Raw genomic sequence first — 19,980 nt, 5'->3', positions numbered from 1 at the left:
CGTCTCAGGACAGCTAGGTGAAGGGAATTAAGAGCAGCCAAGCTACTTCTTGGGTACTTAAGGACCCTCTTGGGCTCAGGGCAAGAATACCCACCCCAAAAAGTTTGTCTACAAGCACACACACGTGCGCACACACATACACACTTATATAGATACTGGCCCGGTGTCCAGGACATGTCTGCAAAGGAGGCTGAATCTAAACTTTATTTCCTGCTACAGAAGCATACAAACTAAGACGGCACCGTTTCCTCACTCCTGCCGAAGCCATGCAGTGAATCTTTTTCAAATGGCATCAAGTCCATTGAGCACAATGCCATTCTGAAGCTAGTAGGCTTGTTCTGCAGAATCTATACAGCAAGTTCATCAGCTACAAAAGGAGATTTTTGTTACATTGTGCTTGACAATTACAATTTTTCTTTTAAAAAAAAAGCATGAACTGTGTCCTTCAAAGTTGCCTGTCTCTGGATCTATTCCTACACACAGCAGACTTGAGCCAGAGTTGTATCCAGAAACGACACCTTGTGGGTTTTCCTCCCTCAGATATATGAACACGTACAATTGCAGGATGAGTATATACACATGCAGGCTGGGGAGGCTCTCATTCCAATTCAGCTCCCTAACAGAAAACTCTGGTTAGAAAGCAGGTCAGTAGCACAAAGGCTCACGCTCAGCAGCAAGTCTTCATTCAGGTTCGAGGAGCATTTTTTTTTTCATGGTCTATGTCTCATTCCCAGCATGAAAGAGTAGGTTTCTGAAGCCCAGGTATGTATAGACTTTTGACCTTTGTCCTAATAATGTTCTATTTTCCACATCAAGGGCTTAGGTTTCAGCTTCTCATCTTGCTGCACCATCATATCATCACAGATGGTGACAAGGGCCGAAGGAGACTACTGCCATTTATTCAAATAAACTATCCCCCATACTTTTTGAACAGAAATTAGAGAAGGCTCAGAAAGGACTCAAGGTGTCTAAAGCCCATCCCACCCTCCCTTTCTCCAACTCAGAATTTTTTTCATTACTGGAAGCTACTCTGCTATTGGGAATATATGCAGTTTGAGCCCTGGCCTGGCAAGGGAATGGGGCTGATGACAAAAACCATCGGCTATGAAAATGTGCTCATAAACACAGGAGTACAGTGGGGTGTCCATGATCCTGGAGTAGGATGCAAGTCGAACGAAACAGTCATAGAAACCAGAAGACGGGGGTCGTGGTGTTGGGGAGACCCGAGGCCTGCGCTCTGCTTCAGGCGTCTTCGTGGACGAGCAGAGGCTGGGTGGACGAGGCGCTGCTGCCCACGGAATTGATCCGCACAGAATGGTCCACCACGATGTTCTCCTGGTTGGGGCTCCAGTTTGCTAAGTTGGAATAAATCTGAAGAAAACAAGTCCACAGTCAATACACTCGTCCCCACACCGAACACAGTGACAAAGGGGCAAGCGTGTAGCTTCAGAATCACAAATAATTTGAGGAAGACTCTTCAACAGAGTTTCAAGACCTTCGCGGCCCAAAACCGAATCGTATTGACAAAAGAAAATGCAAGTTTGGTTTTACCCCTCCTTTCCCCCAAGGCCTGATGATACCGAAAGTGATGGGGGGAAAAGTGCTTTTCTGCTAGGACAGGCACTACCTAACCCATTCCAAAGGTTTATAAATCTAGGTAGCTAACTACACCCCAAGAGCCAATCTGCTGAGAAATCAGTGGCCCTTCCACGGGTCTTCCATTGAGAATCAAGCACTTGGGTGGAAAATGCTGCTGAATTTGAAATACTCCCTGACACGGAAGAGCAAGCGTTAACCCAGAGTACCATGGGGGACACCTAGCAAAGGAGGGCCAGCTCCAGGCACACCACCCCGAAACAAAGCAGTTTTAAAAATCTGAGTCTGAGTAAAGATCCCTGTCTTCCTTAAAAGCAGAAGAAATAATGGATTTGGGTTTTGAATTCCTCCCTCCACAAATCACTGGGAGGCATCTCCCAACTTCAAACAACTTCATTCTGTCCGGCTCGTGGGCATGAGAGCTCTCTGCCATTTTCAGTCTATGCCTGTCTGAGTAAAAGGCTTTTCACTGCGGTAACAAGCTGTCTTTTCTAGGCTTTTATTCTAGTTCACATCACCCCAACCCTCCAAAGGCTGAATGGCCCTGACACATGAGAGAGAGCCCTCGAAGACCCATGAACAGTCTCTGGGTGGGCAAGGACACGTGCAAATCCTCGCGGAAACTCCCACCTGCACACTCTGAACGTCAAGCCCCCCACTCTCTCCACCACTCATCGCACAGCCTTCTTTGGCTCAGAAAAGGGGGACTGAGCAGAAAGAATTTGTTTCCTTTGCTTTATTTTCCCACCCAAAGTCCAATCTACAGCCTAAGCCAAGGAGAGAAGGAGGACATGCCTGGGGCCGAAAGAAGGGAGATCCTCGCCTGCCCAGAGTGTACTCACATGATTGCTGCTGTCCGAAATCTGCTTCTCAATCAGCTGAACGACCTGCTTGAATGTCGGTCTCTTTAGGGGATCAGCATCCCAGCACGTCTTCATTATGTCATACCTGCAAAACAAGGGCCTTTTCTGTTACTCCTCAATGCCTTTCACCTGTCTTCAGGGTATGCCATGCAATCATTGCAAAAATAATTCCAGGGCTGGGCAACCGGACATACTGAATGGCATACACTATGCATGAAATGCTGCTGAAAGTTTCTGTGTATTTAGTGACAAGAGGTTATGATAATAAGCTATAGCTATAGAAATACAATTGACCAGGGTGCCTTAAACAGGAACCAAGTGGCATTTCGAACTGGCCTACTTGAAAACCCTCAACATCTGGGTTTCTGTCTTTAAAAATAAAAATAAAAGGGGAAACATAATCTGCAGGAAAGTGTCTTGGCCCTTACATTTCAGCAGGTGCATGCTCGGGGCTCAGCATTCGGAAACCTTCCTTGATCATCTTGTAGAACTTGGAATCGACCGGCATCCCAGGGTAGGGACTGCTCCCTGAGGCACAAACAGTTTGCAAATTAGTGCTAATCAGAAGAAAGCAGGACACTGATAAAAACCTTAAGAAGATGCTCTGAGCCTATGAAGGTGCCTTTGGCAAGGATCATTTTACCTAAAGAGAACAGCTCCCACAGAAAAATCCCATAGGACCAGACATCACTTTCAAAAGTGTACACACAGTTGAAAATGCTTTCAGGTGCCATCCACTTCACAGGTAGCCGAGCCTGTAATGGAAGCACAACGGATTCAGCAATGTTAATTAAGCAGCTCCAAAAAGCTGAATAGAAAATATTCCTGTACAGCTTGTTCCTGCTGAGAGGTGAGGGTGAGAACTTGACTGCCCCCTCACAAAAGCCTTTTCTCTATGTGACTTCAGATGAACCCCAACCACCCCTGAAACGGGTGGCTCACACTCTTTTAACGATGGAGACATGGAGTCACTACATGGTGGTTCAGAGCACAGGCATCAGAGACAGACAGACATGGGTTCTAAGCCTGACTGACATTGGCCTTTGAGTGACACAGACTTGTTAGTTACCACTTCCCACAATAAGGACTACATTTCCCAGCTCCTCTGCAGTGAGGTGTAGTCATGAGACTCCGTTTGGGCTACTAAGTTACAAGTGTTGTAAGGAAGCTTTAGGAAAACCTCCTTAAAATCCAGTTGGCATTTGCCCTGGGCCCTCTCCCTTCTGTCCTTTCCTCCATCCTGCCTTCTGGATGTGGTGTGCCTGGCGAGTAGTGACCCTCTTGGACCATGAGGATTAGGGCTAGCCCCCGGGATGGTAAAGAAGGGGAATATTTGGTCCCTGGGTACTTCATGGAGCCTCCCAACAGGCCTGGCCTGCTACTCCTATACTTCTTTTTCCTTTCTTTGGGGTTTTCCTTAATATGCAATCAAAACTATCCCTAACAAATGCAGTGAGCGAGTCACTTAAATATCTGCATCTAAGCCTCTTTATCTCCTTCTGTAAAACAAAAATTCTGCGAGCTGTTCTGTGGGTTAAATGTGCCTGTGTGTCAGCACGCTCAGCACAGTCCTGCCCGACTCCCTGACGCTCAGAACTGGTCTGGCCTATGCAAGTAACCGATCATTACCAGTGGTTTATGACGGTTACGACTATTCCAAGGAGGTGAGTGGCAGATTCAGGGCTTAAATTCAACAGCTGAATTTCACATCCTGAATCCTTGCTGCTAAAACCAGGCCAAACTTTCCGTGACTATTCCTCTTAAAGACGCTCTGGATTTCTGGACCCTAATCTGCCATAGAAAACTAAATCAATCTTTCTCTTAATCCAGTTAGTACTGGGAACTAAGAAAACACTCTTTTAGTCTTTAAGTTATTTTAAGCCATAGGAAAAGAAATTCTTCCACTACCCCCACCCCACCCCTGAGATATCGTGCTAAAGCTCCTCTAGGGGCTTCTTAATCTGACATCTCACATGTATCTTGAATCCAGGTGCCCGTGAACTTGGAAGAAATGATATTCCTGTTTATACTAACCTCTAAATGAAGGTTAGTATTCCCTTAAATGATGAATGAAGGCAGTGAACACAGCAGTCTGAGCAGTGTCTGCGCCTTACCACCTGCAGTGATCACAGATACCTTGTCCTACTACAGTGCTCCATTCATCACCACCTGAAATTATAGTCGTTTTTAGACCCATGGCTAGAACACGTTATTCTGTGTAACAAAGCACGTGCTGTCATATCACAAATGGTACTTTTTAATATTTTGATGACTGCATTTCAATTTAACTGCTTTTCTTGGTTGTCTGACTTATTTTATTTTGTGCATGTGAAACAGAGTTCTGACAAAGGAGCCACGGGATTGGCCAGACCCAGACAGGAACCACCTCCCAGAAGTGACGAAGAACCATGCAAAACGGAAGGACGTCCAGAGAAACAACAAGATCTCAAATGACGAGGATATGAATTCTGGGCTGGTAACATTCTATGTGAGTTTCCTTGCTTTTCACTTGTCTACAAATTGTCCTTCCTCGGTAGCCTGGTGAAAGTGGCACCTGCGATTGGTTAGTTCAATGGACCTGAGCTGGAGTCCACAATATGGAAACCGCTGGGAATTAACCCATCCTTCTTGATTCCAACTAAGGTCTCTAACCCATAAGGAACTGCAGTGTCACCACTGTCATGATTTTTCTATTTCAAATAAGACAGCAATGAAACATCATCAGGATAATAAATGCCATATAAGTATTAGCCACAATCCACAATGTGCCCAGTTCTATTCCAAGCACTTTATATATATTAATTGATTTAATCCTCATTACAACTTTATGAGGCAGCTGCCAGTATTATTCCCATCAGGAGGAAAGCCAATATTCATAAGCGTTGGGTAATTCTTGCCAAATACTACACAGCCACTAAATGATGGAGCCCGATTAGAACTCAGAGAGACCGATCCAGGAGCCACTACCTTCTTCCTTCTGCCTTTTGCTGCTGTTCAGAGGCCTAGCCCTGGCCGGTTTGGCTCAGCGGTTAGAGTGTCGGCCTGCGGTCCTGAGAGGCCTAGATAAAGAATCACCTTATACTCTTCCTTCAAACAGTGCCCTAGGATGGAGAGAACGTGGTTTTCTCAACGCTCCTCATGATGAAAGCTAACCTCCGAGGAGACCGATGAGAAACGCATGCTCTGCTCAGGGGGTGAACCTGGCACTGTATCTACAAACCAGAGTCAAAGATAGCCAATCCACAGAGATGCCATAGTGACGGAGGAGAGAGTATTACTTTATTGTTGGGGAATAAATCTAGACTACTGAAATGGGGCTCGGAAGACAGGTGCAGAATATAGATACGGGACTACATGACTCCCCATGCTCATGGGGTACTGCTCTGGAAGTCCTGCGCTCTAGTCCCAGCCTCTACCAACCCACGTCATCTCAGGCAGACACCACTAAAACAGACTGCAACTCTGAAAGTGGGAAGCCAGTGCATTCTAAAGGCAAGGGTTTATCCTACAGTGAGAACCGGCAAGGAAAGAAAGACTTTGAAATAAAATCACGATGTTCTATAAACCAGTTATAACTTAGAAACCTATTTAATAAGCTCTCTATTGACTGTCAGATCCAACATGCTCTACACCCAATTCTGAACATTCCCTTAGATTTTAATCTTTTTCATGTGGCATGTCAATCTCAAAATGAAATTCTCCTGCTGTGACCTTCAGGTCCACATTTGTTTCACTGGAGCAAAATCGAGTTCCTTGCTATTCTCAGGCTATCATGAAAATTAAGGCTATTTCTGTTTCCTCCTCATGCCCCATAATTACACAATTAGACTCAGGAATTCTGTTATCGGAATGGTGGTTGCACTGTTCCGCATGCCATGCCCATTTTGCTGAAGTAGGCTTAATCTGACTGCCAAAGTGCATGACATCTCAAAGGTAGGATGTGCAATATGAAAATCACAGAAAACAATTCTTATAAAAACTTGTGGCTAAAATCCTTCCCTGGACTGTCAAGCAGAGAGTGGGTACTCACGTTTCCTTTGACCACATAATTAGAATCATTCTTGATGTCTCTGGCGAGACCAAAATCACAAATCTTTGTGATTCGACCATGAGTAAGGAGGATATTTCTGGCTGCCAAGTCTCTGTGAATACACTATAGGAGAGAGGGTAGGGAAAGAGCCATTTAAATTTACTTTAAACTTTTAGAGAGTGAAAACTATGTTTAATACTATGGTGCTGCTTATGTTATACAAATCCAATACTTTTGCTTTACATTTAAACTATTTGGTGCACCAAAAATAAGAGTCGAAATGATGATACTTGAATGATGCTCAAAATTTGTGTTTCACATCGTTAGGACCTTAATTACTATAATCACTTTCCAAAACCAACTTGAATAAATGCTTTCTGGAGACTGCTTTCATTCATAGGAAAATACATTAAATAGTCATGTCATATTTTTTACACTGAGAACTCATTTTGCATGCATCTCTGTGAATGTCTTTTTATAGAGTTTCTAAAATGTCTTTGCAACTTCAATTTGACATCTCCCAAGGACACAGGGAAGAGGCTCTTTATTTCAGCCATCCCATATCCTCTTTTAGTTTGGTAATTGTTTGGAAATGTCACCAATGACACGCAAGAGTCGGATCTGTGACCTTATCCTGTTCTGTTCATCCCACTTCCTAGAGAATTCCTCTCCCCCTTCCAGAGACCATGCTCCTTGTTTTGGTTCCATCATTCTCTTCCCATCCCAACCTGTTCCCAGTTGTTTATTCTTCTTTCTGACCCTTTATTGCCCCAATACTTTATAAACCACCCACGTAATATTAGTAGTCTGACTTCAATAAAACGCAAGTATGTGCCTCACCAGGCACTGCAGTTTCACGGGGTAGTCCCTGGTACCCCGCTTCCTTTTGCTGATAAAATAATTATTTATTTTCTAAGAACAGCTTCTATATTCTAAAATCTAAAAGGTTTAAATGAATTCACTGCATATAAAAATATTCATAGAAAGCTCATTTAGACAGAAGTGCACTTTAAAGCCTATAAATGAGAGCAGGAATTTTGAAGAGACAGCAGTTGGAACACGAAGAAACTAAATTTCTTTGGCTTTTGGTTACCACACTTCAAATGACACTCTGCATTCTAACTGTGGCTTTAAAATGCTTCGCTCTGGAGGAAAAAAGGCTCCTCTAAGAAGCGCCCCCACTCACGTTCTTCGAGGCCAGGAAGGCCATGCCCTTCGCCACCTGGTAAGAAAAGCTCAGCAGGTCTTCCAGGTCCAGGGCCAACTCATCATCGTCCATGACGGCGGGTGTCACATCTCTTTCTATGTATGAGCCTGTTAAGAGGAGAAGGATTTTCTTAGGAATTAAAACCTTAAAGACGAGGAAAACGAAAGACGGTGACAATGGTAACACCAAGGGTAATGAAGGAACTGATGGGAACTGGCAGGCCAGTGACTTCCCCAGTGCTGAGAACAGGTAGATGCTGAATCACCAAGTAATAGTCTCAATCCTGAGCTAGGTTACAAAATCTTTAGGAGGAGACGGATGTAGAGGATTAATACAAAAGTCTCATATTTTAATGTGTAAAATATATATTGAACATATTTCAATATGCAAAAACACATATTTGCTATGCTGATATTTTCATAGATGCAATAAAATGCTGATGTAATAGCCCATGCTCTGACCTTCGATACCCTCTCGTAACCCTTAACTGCCATTGGCCACTACTGGTATTGCCACTGGACCCTACTGTAAAGGAGACCTGGTCACTACCAGAAGGGTGTGACATTCCACAGTGGCATGAGGAAGCCTCTGAAAATGGAGTTCATTAATTGATGAGTACCCACCTATTCTCGCTGATCTCCTTTTGTCTGCCTTGGTTGGCACAACATACGAAACTCCCGGTTTCATGTCCATGTATTCATTACCACTGTCACTATTGGGAGAGACAAAATATCCATCAAATCATGATTGAATAGACTCGGAAACGGAGGGAGCACCCATGGGCAGGTTCTATCTCCGATTTTATTCAAAGAAAAGATTGCCAGGTTTGAATAAAGAAAATCTTGTTCAGTAAGAGATAAAATTTTAACATTCAACATTAGGGTCCAATCCCCAGAAATTAGATGGCTTAAAAAAAATGTTTTTATTGATTTTTAGATCGAGAGGAAGGAAGAGGGAGAGATAGAAATATCAATGAGAAACATTGATCGGCTGCCTCCTACACACCCCCTTCCTGGGGATTGAGCCCACAACTCGGGCATGTGCCCTGATCAGGAATTGAACCAGTGACTTCTTGGTGCATGGGACAATGCTCAATCTACTGAGCCACACCGGCAGGGCTTAGATGGCTTTTTTGTTGTTGTTGTTCAATCATAGGTAGTACACTTAGTTTAGAAACTTCCCATCCCTTGACACCAGAGATTTAATGGGAAAAAGAGCCAAAAAGCATTATCATACATTACTTCAAACACTCTAAATTATCCCCAAGAGACAAGATGAAAGAGACAAAGAACCAGTTTCTGAGATGTGTTATGAGGGAGAAGGCAGAGATCATTAACATACAGCAACTGATGGAAGAAGGTTTAAAAAACCAAGTTTGGTTCAGATAAACACCAATAATTTGGATGATTTTCTGAACCATCTGGACCCTTGAATCTGTAACATTTGGCTGGAGAGCCTTCAAGATTTCTAGTACTTCCTGCTTGTGATTAGCATAGAAACACCATGACAACTATCTCCTTCAGAATGTGTGGATGGTTCCAGTCCCATATGGGATCCCAAAGCACAAAGAACACCACACAGGACGGAACAATTTAGGCCATTATTTCAGAAAGTTAAAAAACATACATGGGACCAAGGCTCTAGAAATAAGACAAAGTGGTTCGTTTATTCATATAAAGCGCATATGCTCTGGAGGAACGAACGAAAGGTGGTTGGTACTGTGTTTTACTACGACTTGACAGTACTCAAGTTTATAGAATTAAAAAAATGTTAAAGCTTCGCCTGGGGTTTAAAACGTTAGCCAGAGGTACAGAAAGGGGCTTTCAGAGGTAACTGCCCATCAACAACATTTACTAAGATCTCCTTAGGGCTGGAGTTAAGAGGTTAGGAGACAAAGTCTTGCCATCACAAAATGTAGGGGATACAGTGCATAAAAAGGAGAGGAGCAACCCACCGCACAACTGCAGAAATACGAAGAATAAGGGATTGAGCATGAGAAGCATGATTTCTTTTGGGCTGAGTGAATCTAGGAAACCTTCTTTAGTGGTGGATCTGATCAACATTTGGAAAAAGGAGGCAGGCATTGCCCTGGCCAGTTTGGCTCAGTGATTAGAAGGCCGGCCTGTGGATCAGAGAGTCCCAGGTTCGGTTCTCACTAAGGGCATGTACGTCGGTTGCAGTTTATCCCTGGTTGGGGTCGTATGGGTGGCGGCCAGTCGATGTGTCTCTCTCACATCAATGTTTCTCTCTCTCTCTCTCCCCCCGCCCCCTTCCACTCTATCTAAGATATATACAGAAGAATGTCCTCGGGTGAGGATATAAAAAAAAGAGGCAGGCATGGCATAGAAGTTTTCTATTCTAGTTGTAAACCACACTAATTCTCTTTAAAGGAACCTGAAGCCCTTCACACATTATTTAAATTCAGAAGGCTATCAATGATGAAAGAGGAAAATAAGCTACAGAACTTCTTTAAATGTGCCTTTTTACAGCATAATAAGGTTTTTTTTTTTTTAAGGGTAAGGTATGTAGAAATAATTTAGAGGTAGATGGCAAGAAAACTATATCAGTTAGGTGCAGAGCTTCCTGCCATTGTGTTAAAGGCTCTGGAGGAGCGGTTCTCAACCTTCCTGGTGCCGCGACCCTTAATACAGCTCCTCATGTTGTGGGGACCCCGCCATAAAATTATTTTCATTGCTACTTCATAACTGTACTTTTGCTACTATTATGTCTTAGGTGACCCCTGTGAAAGGGTCGTCTGACCCCCAAAGGGGTCACGACCCACAGGTTGAGAACCACTGCTTTAAAGGAATTCACTGTGACAACTTGACAAGCTTATGTGTTTTCCCTATAAACAGCATCTCACTGTAAGATGCACCCAGTGCCGAGCTCCGCAGTGTAAATGGAATGACACACCAGAGCAGAAGCATGATAAGAGAAACAGGTATAGTGCTCATTCAGCTGAACAGAACAAAAGCGTAGGGAAAAAACTAAGAATGCATTAAAATATATATATATCAGCAGAAATCTAACACTACCTGAATCTTTAAAAGCACTATTTGAACTCTGTAAACTGATAATCACATTTAAATGACTTAATAATTCTGATTTTGTAACTCGAAGTACCTCAGTTTATGTTTTTTGAAGAATCAGCCTTGATTGCAAACCCTCATGACCCCAGAACTGCCTGTCAACAGCTATTTATGTAAATCAGTCTTACCCCAAAGAATCCTTTGAATGCAGGAGGTTCTTATAAAGTGCTGCTTCTGCGTGATCTTCCTGCTTTGAGCAAATAAATGAATCACGTTTTCTCCTCAAAAAATTCAAAAGATCACCATAGCAACAATATTCTGTAATGACCAGGGTAGGCCCTACAAGTATATAAGAATATGTTAGAAAGAGTTGAGATATACAGACAAATCCTGCCTCCCATAAAAATACCCAAAGGTGATCTAGGCCAGGATCAATCGGTTTCAATGGATAAGCCTCCTATTAATACTGCTTATTTAAAAAGCAGCATTACGTGGATAAAACTAAACAAGAAAGCCCGTTTTCCCCTAAATTTGTGAGAGGTGAGGGACCAGGTGTGACTTGTGGTTATACTATTATTGAACTTCCTACACAAACCCTTTAATTCACTTCCGCTTACACAGAGGGGCTCACACCCTCTTGGTAACATTATTATGGAAATGATGGCACACACTGCAGCGTAATAGGAAAACCAACCACATGGAAAAGCCAGCTGAGACCCATCAGAAAAATGGGTGAAAAACTGTCGGGGCATCACCTGGGTTCTGAGCACAACTAAGTCAAACGTTTTCTAGGTGTTGTGAATACTTAAAACTACAGCTCTGAAGTTAACAGGCAACTCATTAACTTGGGCAGAAATTTCTCATGAACAATTCATGATGTGGTAAAGCAACGTTTATGGGGACTGTTTTAAGAAATTATATAAAGCTGTCAACTTGACTGTGGAACTTTCCAGATCTCAAGGAACAGTTCCTTTCCCATGGCTTTGTTCCTTTCCACCAAAATGAAACCCTTCATGGGAGGTTCAACTCATGCTTCCAAATTGGAAACTTGTTCTTTTTTTAAAGTGAAGTGTTGCCCGACTGGTGCAGCTCAGTGGTTGAGCTTTGACTCATGTACCAAGAGGTCACCGGTTCCATTCCCAGGCAGGGCACATGCCCAGGTTGTGGGCCCGATCTCCAGTGGGAGGCATGCAGGAGGCGGCCAATCAATGTTCTCTCTCACCGATGTTTCTATCTCTCTCTTTCTCTCCCTTCTCGTCTAAAAATCAATAAAGAAAAAAAAATTACAAAAAAAATTAAAAGTGAAGTGTTTTCCTCATTTGGTACATATATGAGAGCTGGTAGGTTCAAAGGCCTATTTTTAATTGTGGTACGGAAATGAGTACTAACCCTTTAGTGACTAAATATGATTCAGCAAAATATAAATCCTGCAAGATAAAAAGAAACACTTTCTGGAAGAGATGAGACATTCTCGAGATACTCAGAGGTCAACACAGTCTATGGGATGTACAGACAGTAACTAAGGTTATGTCCTGGGCTGCCCCACCCCATGATGAAACTAAAATGTACATTCTTCAGAACAATAACCTGGGTAAAAATCTTGCAAGGAACTTATAACTAAGCAGTGTCAAAATCATATCAAAACCTCCCCCATTCTGGTCATCTGACAAGTGACAATGGGCCAGCTGGTGACAGTTTACCTCCGATGGTGCACGCGCCGAGAAGATTCACAATATTCATATGGTTACCAAGGTAACTTAAGACTTTGAGTTCAGACATTAGGGCTTCTCGTTCTGTTAAATGGGCACTCGCTAAAATGAGAAACATCTTATTTTAGCAAAAAAAATTATACACACACACACACACACCTTTTTGGCAAACTGATGTTGAACACATGCGGTCGCCCGAAGAAACTTACGTTTGAGCATCTTTACAGCCACTGTCATGGCTGCATCCGACTTAATCAAACCATAAGCTGTGGCCTCCACAACTTTCCCAAAAGCGCCAGCCCCCAAGGTTTTCCCTGCAGAAAGAAAGACAACAAAGTAAGTGCTGGCAGTGGGGTCAAACGACTGTGTCATTTTAATGTCAACAAAGGAATTAAGGACAAAATTTGTCTAGATACATTCCCCCATAATGTGCTTTATGCCAAATCTATCAAAGATGGTGACATTTCACAGAAAACCATTCTTGCTACAGGTGAAATAAAACAAAGGAAGCTATTGGGGTTCCCTGCAGCCATCGTTATGTGTTCACAGAAAGGTACTTGGAAAGCCCGTTTCATACTGACCAAAACTCAGCCTGTTTCTGGGAAACTCCCATTTGTGATCGTAGGGAAGTTGTGTTGGATCTATGTAAACATAATTGTTTCCGTTTATCTCCTCAACAACCTTCCACTGTACTTCATACATGGGTTTCTGGTGGGAAGGAGAAAGGAAAAGATACATTATTTCTTTTTTAATAAATTTTTTTTATCCTCACCCAAGGACATTTTTCCATTTTCTGTTCGGATAGAGTGTGAGGGAGAGAGAGAAACATCAACGTGAAAGGGACACATCAAGTGGCCACCACCCGCACGACCCAACCAGGGCCGGGGACAAACTGCAACAAAGGTACGCGCCCTTAGCGGGAACCAAACCCGGGTCTCTCTGGACCTCAGTCCGATGCTTAACGGCTGAGCCAAACCAGCCAGGAAAAGATACATTATTTCTTAATGATCAATGTTTCAATCATTAGAGTGCTCAGGGCAGAGAACATATAAATGGTTACCTGTAAGTATTTGTAGGTAAGAATCATCACAATAATGCACATTATACCGGCTGCAATCACAAAACCAATCAGCAAAGGCGTGAACAGGGTGTGGGCATGGATTTGTTCTAAAATGAAAGAGGAACGTGGAATCACAATTTCTCAGCAGGACTGGTTTTCACCACAACCATCTAGCACAGACCACCCACCTCCCACCTCCCAGCCCATGGCAGCATTCAAAGCGGTGCCAGTCTCAGCTGCTTGCCTTGGTTATTACCTTACTCTTGTCATTCAAAGGAATCTTTTAAAATAACTTTGAACAACATATTGTGGAAGAGAGTTTGAGATTTCTATAGCACAAAAATAATTGTATGCCATTTGTCAATGAAAAGGAACATCTGAATGAACTTTGTACTTCAACCAAATTCCCTCCTTTGACAACTTTTAAGAAATTTCCTTTATGAATGGTTTCTATTTTCTTCTTTATGCTTTCCTGTATTTTCCAAATTTTCTACATTGAGCATGAATCTCTTCCACAACTGAGAAAAACATTTTTAAAGTGCTCTTTTTATTGCCCCGTCTGGAAAGAAATCTATGATGAAGAACAATGTAAGAATTCTTCTCCTCATTACTCAAAAACTGAAAATATACCACTTTTGGCACTCGTCTTTGCCAACTCAGGAAAACAAAAACTGAGCCCTAAGAATGTAGGCACTCCGTTTCTTTGTCTTCTAATGTCATACCAATTCATCAATGTGTCCACAAGGATCATTTAACTTCTGTTAAGAGAGCTAGTCACTCATGAATCACATTTTAAAGATGTTAAAGAAATAGCTCACTAACATGACTTCATGAAAGGCAATGTTAACCTTCTGATCGTGTCTGGCAATGTGTTGAAATAACTGGTGGCAAATGGAATTTACATTTTTCAATTGCCCTAATTCTGTTTCTGTTTGGATGTAAGATAAATATAGCCCCCTATTTCCTTCTCTACCCATTGTTAATAAAAACAATTGGAAATACAGAATGCATTATACATACACACATATGTGGACACATACGTTTTAAATACATATACATGGTTAAAATTACCGCATATGTTGTATTAATAGACTAGTACAGAATGAAACTTAGTGAGCTTGACAACAGTACAGTGCAATGTAGATATTACCAGGAATGACATGACCAGTGATGGAATGGACTTAATATCATGATTGATATGGTAGCAGAGCCTAAACATCCCCTTAAAATTGGATTAAAAAGAAATATACCTTTGCTGTTACCTTTAATTGCAAAGTTAAAAAAGGCAGAACTCTTGCCCACATCATTGTAAGCCCTGCACTCGACTGAGCCGTTGAACTTGAATGCGCTGTCATCGATGGAACTCTGGACCACTATCTTTCCAAACGGTGACACAGAGGAGTTTTGCATCTGCACGTTCACCGGCCCAATGGGAACAGAACATCTGGAGGGAAGCAAACAACAGACCAGGCTGACTCCAGGAACACCTTCACTCAAACAACCTGGGCTTGGCATTCTCTTTGAACTAAGTGAGGGGGTTACAGTTGGAAATTTCCTTTGACAACCAAGAGTGTCTGACGATGAACGAGCACGTCTGTGGCACAGGGAGCAGGGAAAGGGCCATGGAAGAGAAGACAGAGATGAGGTTGTGGAGGAAGGGGTGGGTTTGAATCCTGACTCAAACAGCTATTCTCTGTTGACTTCTGACCAGCTACTTCAAAATCTGTAAGACTCAGTTCCTACAGATGTAAAATTGGGATAATCAGACCTACCTTGGAGAGTTAAACAGAAATGACTCAAATATCCTTAAATAAACTAATAGTGAAATGACGTATGAAGTGTTAAAAAGGAACAGTATGGAGAAAGAAGCACTGTCTCAACAAAGACGACCACAGGCAACCCCCAAAACTCCAGCAGCGAGGACCCCATGACTGGAGGTTCTATGCAGAGAGGTACAGGTTGTCCTGCCAGGTTGCAAAGACCATGTAGAGCCAGACCCTGGTGACCCTATTTAAATTACCCCTCCCCACCCCACTCCTGCATGCTTAACAGTTTTCTGTTCCTTACCTTGCTCTCTTTTCCTCCTTAGCACTAAACATCTGCCTACGTTGGTTATTTCATCTTTTGTCCATCTCCACCCATTAGAATATGAACTCACAAAGCTGAGGCTCAGGTGCTCGATACATTTATGCTGAATGGCTGACTGTAATTCCTGGGGTTACTTCCACTATGGACAGACTTTCCGGGTCTTGAACCAACCCTATTTTTCCCCAAAGAAAACACTCCACTAAAACTCAGCTGAAAACAACAATCTTATGTAACCTCTTTCCACTTGTTGTGATAAAAAGGTCTATTCAATGAAAAATAAAATTTCTACTATTATCCTGACTATTCAATTGTGATGTTACACCAGGCTTTTAAAGCCTGAGCATCAAATGCTGTTTGCTGGGTGAAAACAGCAACGCTGACCCCATTTTCATCTTCAGGTAATGGGAAAGGACACTCGGGGAAGGAAGCACACGGCCTGAGGTGCTCTGCTCAGGGGCCGGGCACCTCACCAAGGAGAACACCGCTTTAAAACACGCACTGTATGCATGTTGTAACTGCACGATCATTACTTTTTGGTAACTTGGCAATTAACTTCCGAGGCAATTTTTTTTTCATGATAACTGCAGCCACATTTCCCACACACATTACCTCCTGTGTCTAGAATGGAAATCTAATTACTCTGTCCTGGAAAACTGCTTTATCTACCTGCAGGCTAGAAACTGCATGATAAATCCAAAAAGATAACCACCAAAACAGAGAAGTCATTCAGTAACCATTTTTCAGCAAACAAAATGAATGTCTACCAAGAAAAATATAGCAATTATGCCTTCTCAAAAGCCACATGGACAGAAAAAAATAATCATCAAAATAAACCTTTGGGGGGTGGATCTGAAAACAGTTGAAATACAGCTGAATTGCAGTCCTTCCCTTCTGCATGTTAAGTGGTAACCAAAATAATCATCTCACCCTTGCTTCTCGGCTCCCGGACAAAAGTACCAATCTACTGTGGGCTCTGGGAAGCCTGCTGCCACACACTGGAGCATGCCGTTCGCGAGGCTCTCGTGAGTCAAGATTTCTGGTTTTGCTGCAGGAAGAGAAGTTGGCATATGTCAGACAGCTGGAGAACGTCACCGAGGGGTACCCACTCTTAGAATCCTCAGAACCTTCTTGAGGCTGAAGAAGACCCTGGGGAACGCGTTATTCGAGGGAGAATCTGAACCAGGCTGGAAGGTACGGGGGAGGGGGTGTGAGGGTCGGGCCAGGAAAGGCTTCCGCAGTTCGAGCTGCCCACCCTCAGACGTGGGGGTCCTGAGAACTCCCGGCTCCGGGGATGGCTGACGTGGAGGGCACGGAACCACCTGGCAGGGTTTTAAAGGTGAAAATTCTGTTGCAAGGATTCCTGACATCAGGATTTCAAGTTATTGTGGGGACTGGAATGAATGGACACAGGAAAAGCAAAGCCCTGCTCTCTCTCCAGAATTCCTTCTTTTTTGGAGGGGGAGGAAAAGTGATAATAAGATACATAGCTGGATCAGCCTTTTCACAGAAAACCCCAAACTAGGAGCAAAATACAATATGAGCTTTTAACTCCAAATTTTTATCCCAGATGCAACATTCTGACAGAAAATTAGAGGAGGAAATCAGCCCCAGAGTTTTATTTATACATATATCTAAACCTGAGTACAATCACCAAAAAAATAAATTATATCAGCAGGAAGGCTCTAATTTGACGTTTCTGTGTAACTACAATAATCAACGGATATTCAATCAAGGGTGCCCTAAAGCACTGCATTCTTGAGATTACTTCTAAAGTGGAAGGCAACGATCTTATGATCAGTTGTTCTATTAGTAATGTATGTGAAGGAGTTTAACCCTTTGAGAACGAGTAAGCTAACCTGTAAATATCTGAATGGCAAGGTCAGGGATGCGCTCACCCTGGATCCTCGATACAGCATCATGCCCAGCCTGGCACAGAACTCGGGAGGCCAGGTGCGTGGTAGACAAACCCGCACACCAGCTCCAACTTCGCCAGTTCTGTGCCCTCCATCAAGTCTCCTCACGCGTAAAATGGGTCATTAATCAAATAGTACCCATTTCATAGGGGTGTTGACAATTACATGAGATGGAGCACAGGATGATTCACAGAAATAAACGAGAAACTAAGAACACTTTGCAGAAATGAAACAATGATCAATCATTCAGTCATTCTTTTCTGTTCAGAGTGTCACCCTCCTTGGTTAATCAAGTTTGCTACTAAGTTCACTATATTTGCCACTCTAAAGATTCTCTTCCACGATCCAAGTATTGCTTCTTTAAAATAGTGTGAAATTGTGTATGTTTTAATCTGATAAATTGGGAATCTGACATCAATTATGTTGCAACTGATAGGAAAACTCTGTATGGTGAGAAGGAAAGACCGACAGATCAGAAGCTTAGGAAGCTTATTTCCTCAAAGGAAGGTAACACTGATAAATGACATCTTTGTAGAACAACCTCTCAGCACCTCACCTCCTTGCATGCAAAACAGCTTGGCAGGGATCAGAGTGTCCACATGCATGGCACACCCACCTGTCACTCGACCTGGCCCTGCTGATGGGCTGGCCATTTGGCTCAACACACAAGACAGCAACACTCCAAAGCAATCTCAAGGTAGGGGCATCCTTGAGAGTTTGGACCCAATGCCAGCTTTCACAAATAGAGCAAGAAAACGAGCCTTCGCCTTGCGAAGGCATCCATCTGGCAAGCTTCATTTAATTATCATGGGCAACTGTGTGATCGGACTGGAAAGTAGGACATAGCACACACAAAAGTGGAACTTTTGGAGAGTGCTATTGGCTGGAGACTGCAGGTGCCATTCAGTGGGTCTCTCTGGATTCAATCCAAGCCATCTTCGACTCTCCAAAGCCAAGGTGGTGGATCCCTATTCCTTCCTCCCACAGCTCGGGAGAGCACCTGACAACTCATGCAGTGCCCCAGTCTGAGTGCCCTACCACACTGCGGGTTCTCAGGGCAGGAGCCAGGTCCTACCGGTTGAACCTCTGACTCCTAGCAGAGTCTGAGCTGGGGTGGGCACAAAGTAAGAGCTGCTGAATGGCTGCTCCCCTAAAGGAACAAGCCCCTCAGACTCCAAAGGAATTGAATTAGAGTCACAAGCAGGGACCTGGAAGAACAGCCTAATGGCGACTTCCCTCTGTAGGGGCACTATTTCCAGTACTTTTCAAAGGCAAGAAGCTCACCCACATACTGGGACATGTGAATTCTTTTAATACTGAGATTAATGTTGAGAGGGGAGGATCCACACCACATAGACAGCAAAGACCACTGGACATGACTCAAAGGGGAATGAGTTCATAAGACAGATCTCACACCAATATTCCCTGCGTCACTCATTCTTCCTACAGCCACATGATGAATCATTGATTGATTTATTTGTTTGTTTATTAATTGCAGATGTCCCTCCTTTCCCCCCAACACATATGATGAATTTTAATGGAATTGACTCAATAGGAAAAAAAGGGCTGAAAGGATACCTTAAGATGTTTAACAATGGTTATCTCTAGGTAATAGGGTTATGGATCGTTCCTATATTATTCTTTTGTTTTTTAAAAACTTATTTAAAGAAAATTTTTTTTTGTTTATAATAAACATGTAGCTAATAATAAACTTTTAAAACATTTTTTAATTTGAAAAATTGGAACAGCTCAAAATTATATAATCCATCACATTTCGCTTTGGTTACAAGCACTCCCGGTCCAAGCCTTCCAGCGTGACACCTGGTAGTAGTTATGCAACAGCCGGGCTGGCCTACTTACTCCCGGGTACTGGTTAATTAGGCAGATTTTTCGGCTACTGTCTCAGTCATAACCTGAAGCTAGCGGAGCAGCATTTGTCCTGTTGGGCCTTAAGTTGGTCAACCAAGCTCAGAGGGTCCTCAAACTTCAGTGTGCATTAAAAGCACTAAGAGGTTAGAATGCAGATTCCTGGGCCCAGCCCATGGAAATTTAGTAGGTTGAGGGTCTGACCTAGCAATGTGCTTTTTTAAAGTATCTTCGAGGGACCCTTGATCAGGTTGGAACTAGGGTGAGGCAAGAAAGGCACTCAGGATGCAGAATTTAAAAGGGCACTCACCCTCGAGGCCCTGCAGGTACAGGGTTGGCACCAAGAGTGAATACTTCCTTGAATTTTGCACCCTAGGTGCCTCTCTTGTCTCACCCTTAATCCCAGCCCTGTCCCCAATGTTGGTGATGAGGGAACTCATTCTGAAAAGGCTAAGCTGCACAATTACAGCATGGGCAGTATATGACAAGTCGCACTATGAATATGTTTAACGCATAAAGAATAATCTAGGTATAAGTCTGATTCCTGAAAATAAAAATCTGGGCTCATCTGCATTTTGTAAGTGTCTCAAAGCACTGTGTAAGACATTAAATATACCTT

At 43.0% G+C, this 19,980-nt stretch overlaps 1 protein-coding gene across 1 annotated transcript in view; it reads right to left on the bottom strand.

Annotated features, from left to right (window-relative positions):
• Positions 1-1,001: 1,001 nt before the first annotated feature.
• The window catches only part of KIT (KIT proto-oncogene, receptor tyrosine kinase), an 81,230-nt gene continuing 62,251 nt past the window's right edge, over positions 1,002-19,980 (bottom strand). The window contains exons 8-21 of the mRNA XM_036239734.1: positions 16,510-16,627; positions 14,757-14,938; positions 13,495-13,601; positions 13,016-13,142; positions 12,644-12,748; positions 12,426-12,536; positions 10,914-11,064; positions 8,320-8,408; positions 7,676-7,803; positions 6,490-6,612; positions 3,103-3,214; positions 2,888-2,987; positions 2,439-2,544; positions 1,002-1,371 (exon numbers count right to left, since the gene is read on the bottom strand). Coding sequence (XP_036095627.1) covers positions 1,243-1,371; positions 2,439-2,544; positions 2,888-2,987; positions 3,103-3,214; positions 6,490-6,612; positions 7,676-7,803; positions 8,320-8,408; positions 10,914-11,064; positions 12,426-12,536; positions 12,644-12,748; positions 13,016-13,142; positions 13,495-13,601; positions 14,757-14,938; positions 16,510-16,627 — 1,688 coding nt within the window. The 3' untranslated portion in view covers positions 1,002-1,242. The remainder of the gene's footprint in view (positions 1,372-2,438; positions 2,545-2,887; positions 2,988-3,102; positions 3,215-6,489; positions 6,613-7,675; positions 7,804-8,319; positions 8,409-10,913; positions 11,065-12,425; positions 12,537-12,643; positions 12,749-13,015; positions 13,143-13,494; positions 13,602-14,756; positions 14,939-16,509; positions 16,628-19,980) is intronic.

The sequence above is a fragment of the Molossus molossus genome, unplaced genomic scaffold (assembly GCF_014108415.1).
Source record: "Molossus molossus isolate mMolMol1 unplaced genomic scaffold, mMolMol1.p scaffold_m16_p_1, whole genome shotgun sequence".
In the NCBI taxonomy this organism is placed as follows: Eukaryota; Metazoa; Chordata; class Mammalia; order Chiroptera; family Molossidae; genus Molossus; species Molossus molossus.
The sequence above is the reverse complement of the archived record's forward strand: the minus strand, read 5'-3'. Positions and strand labels throughout refer to the sequence as shown.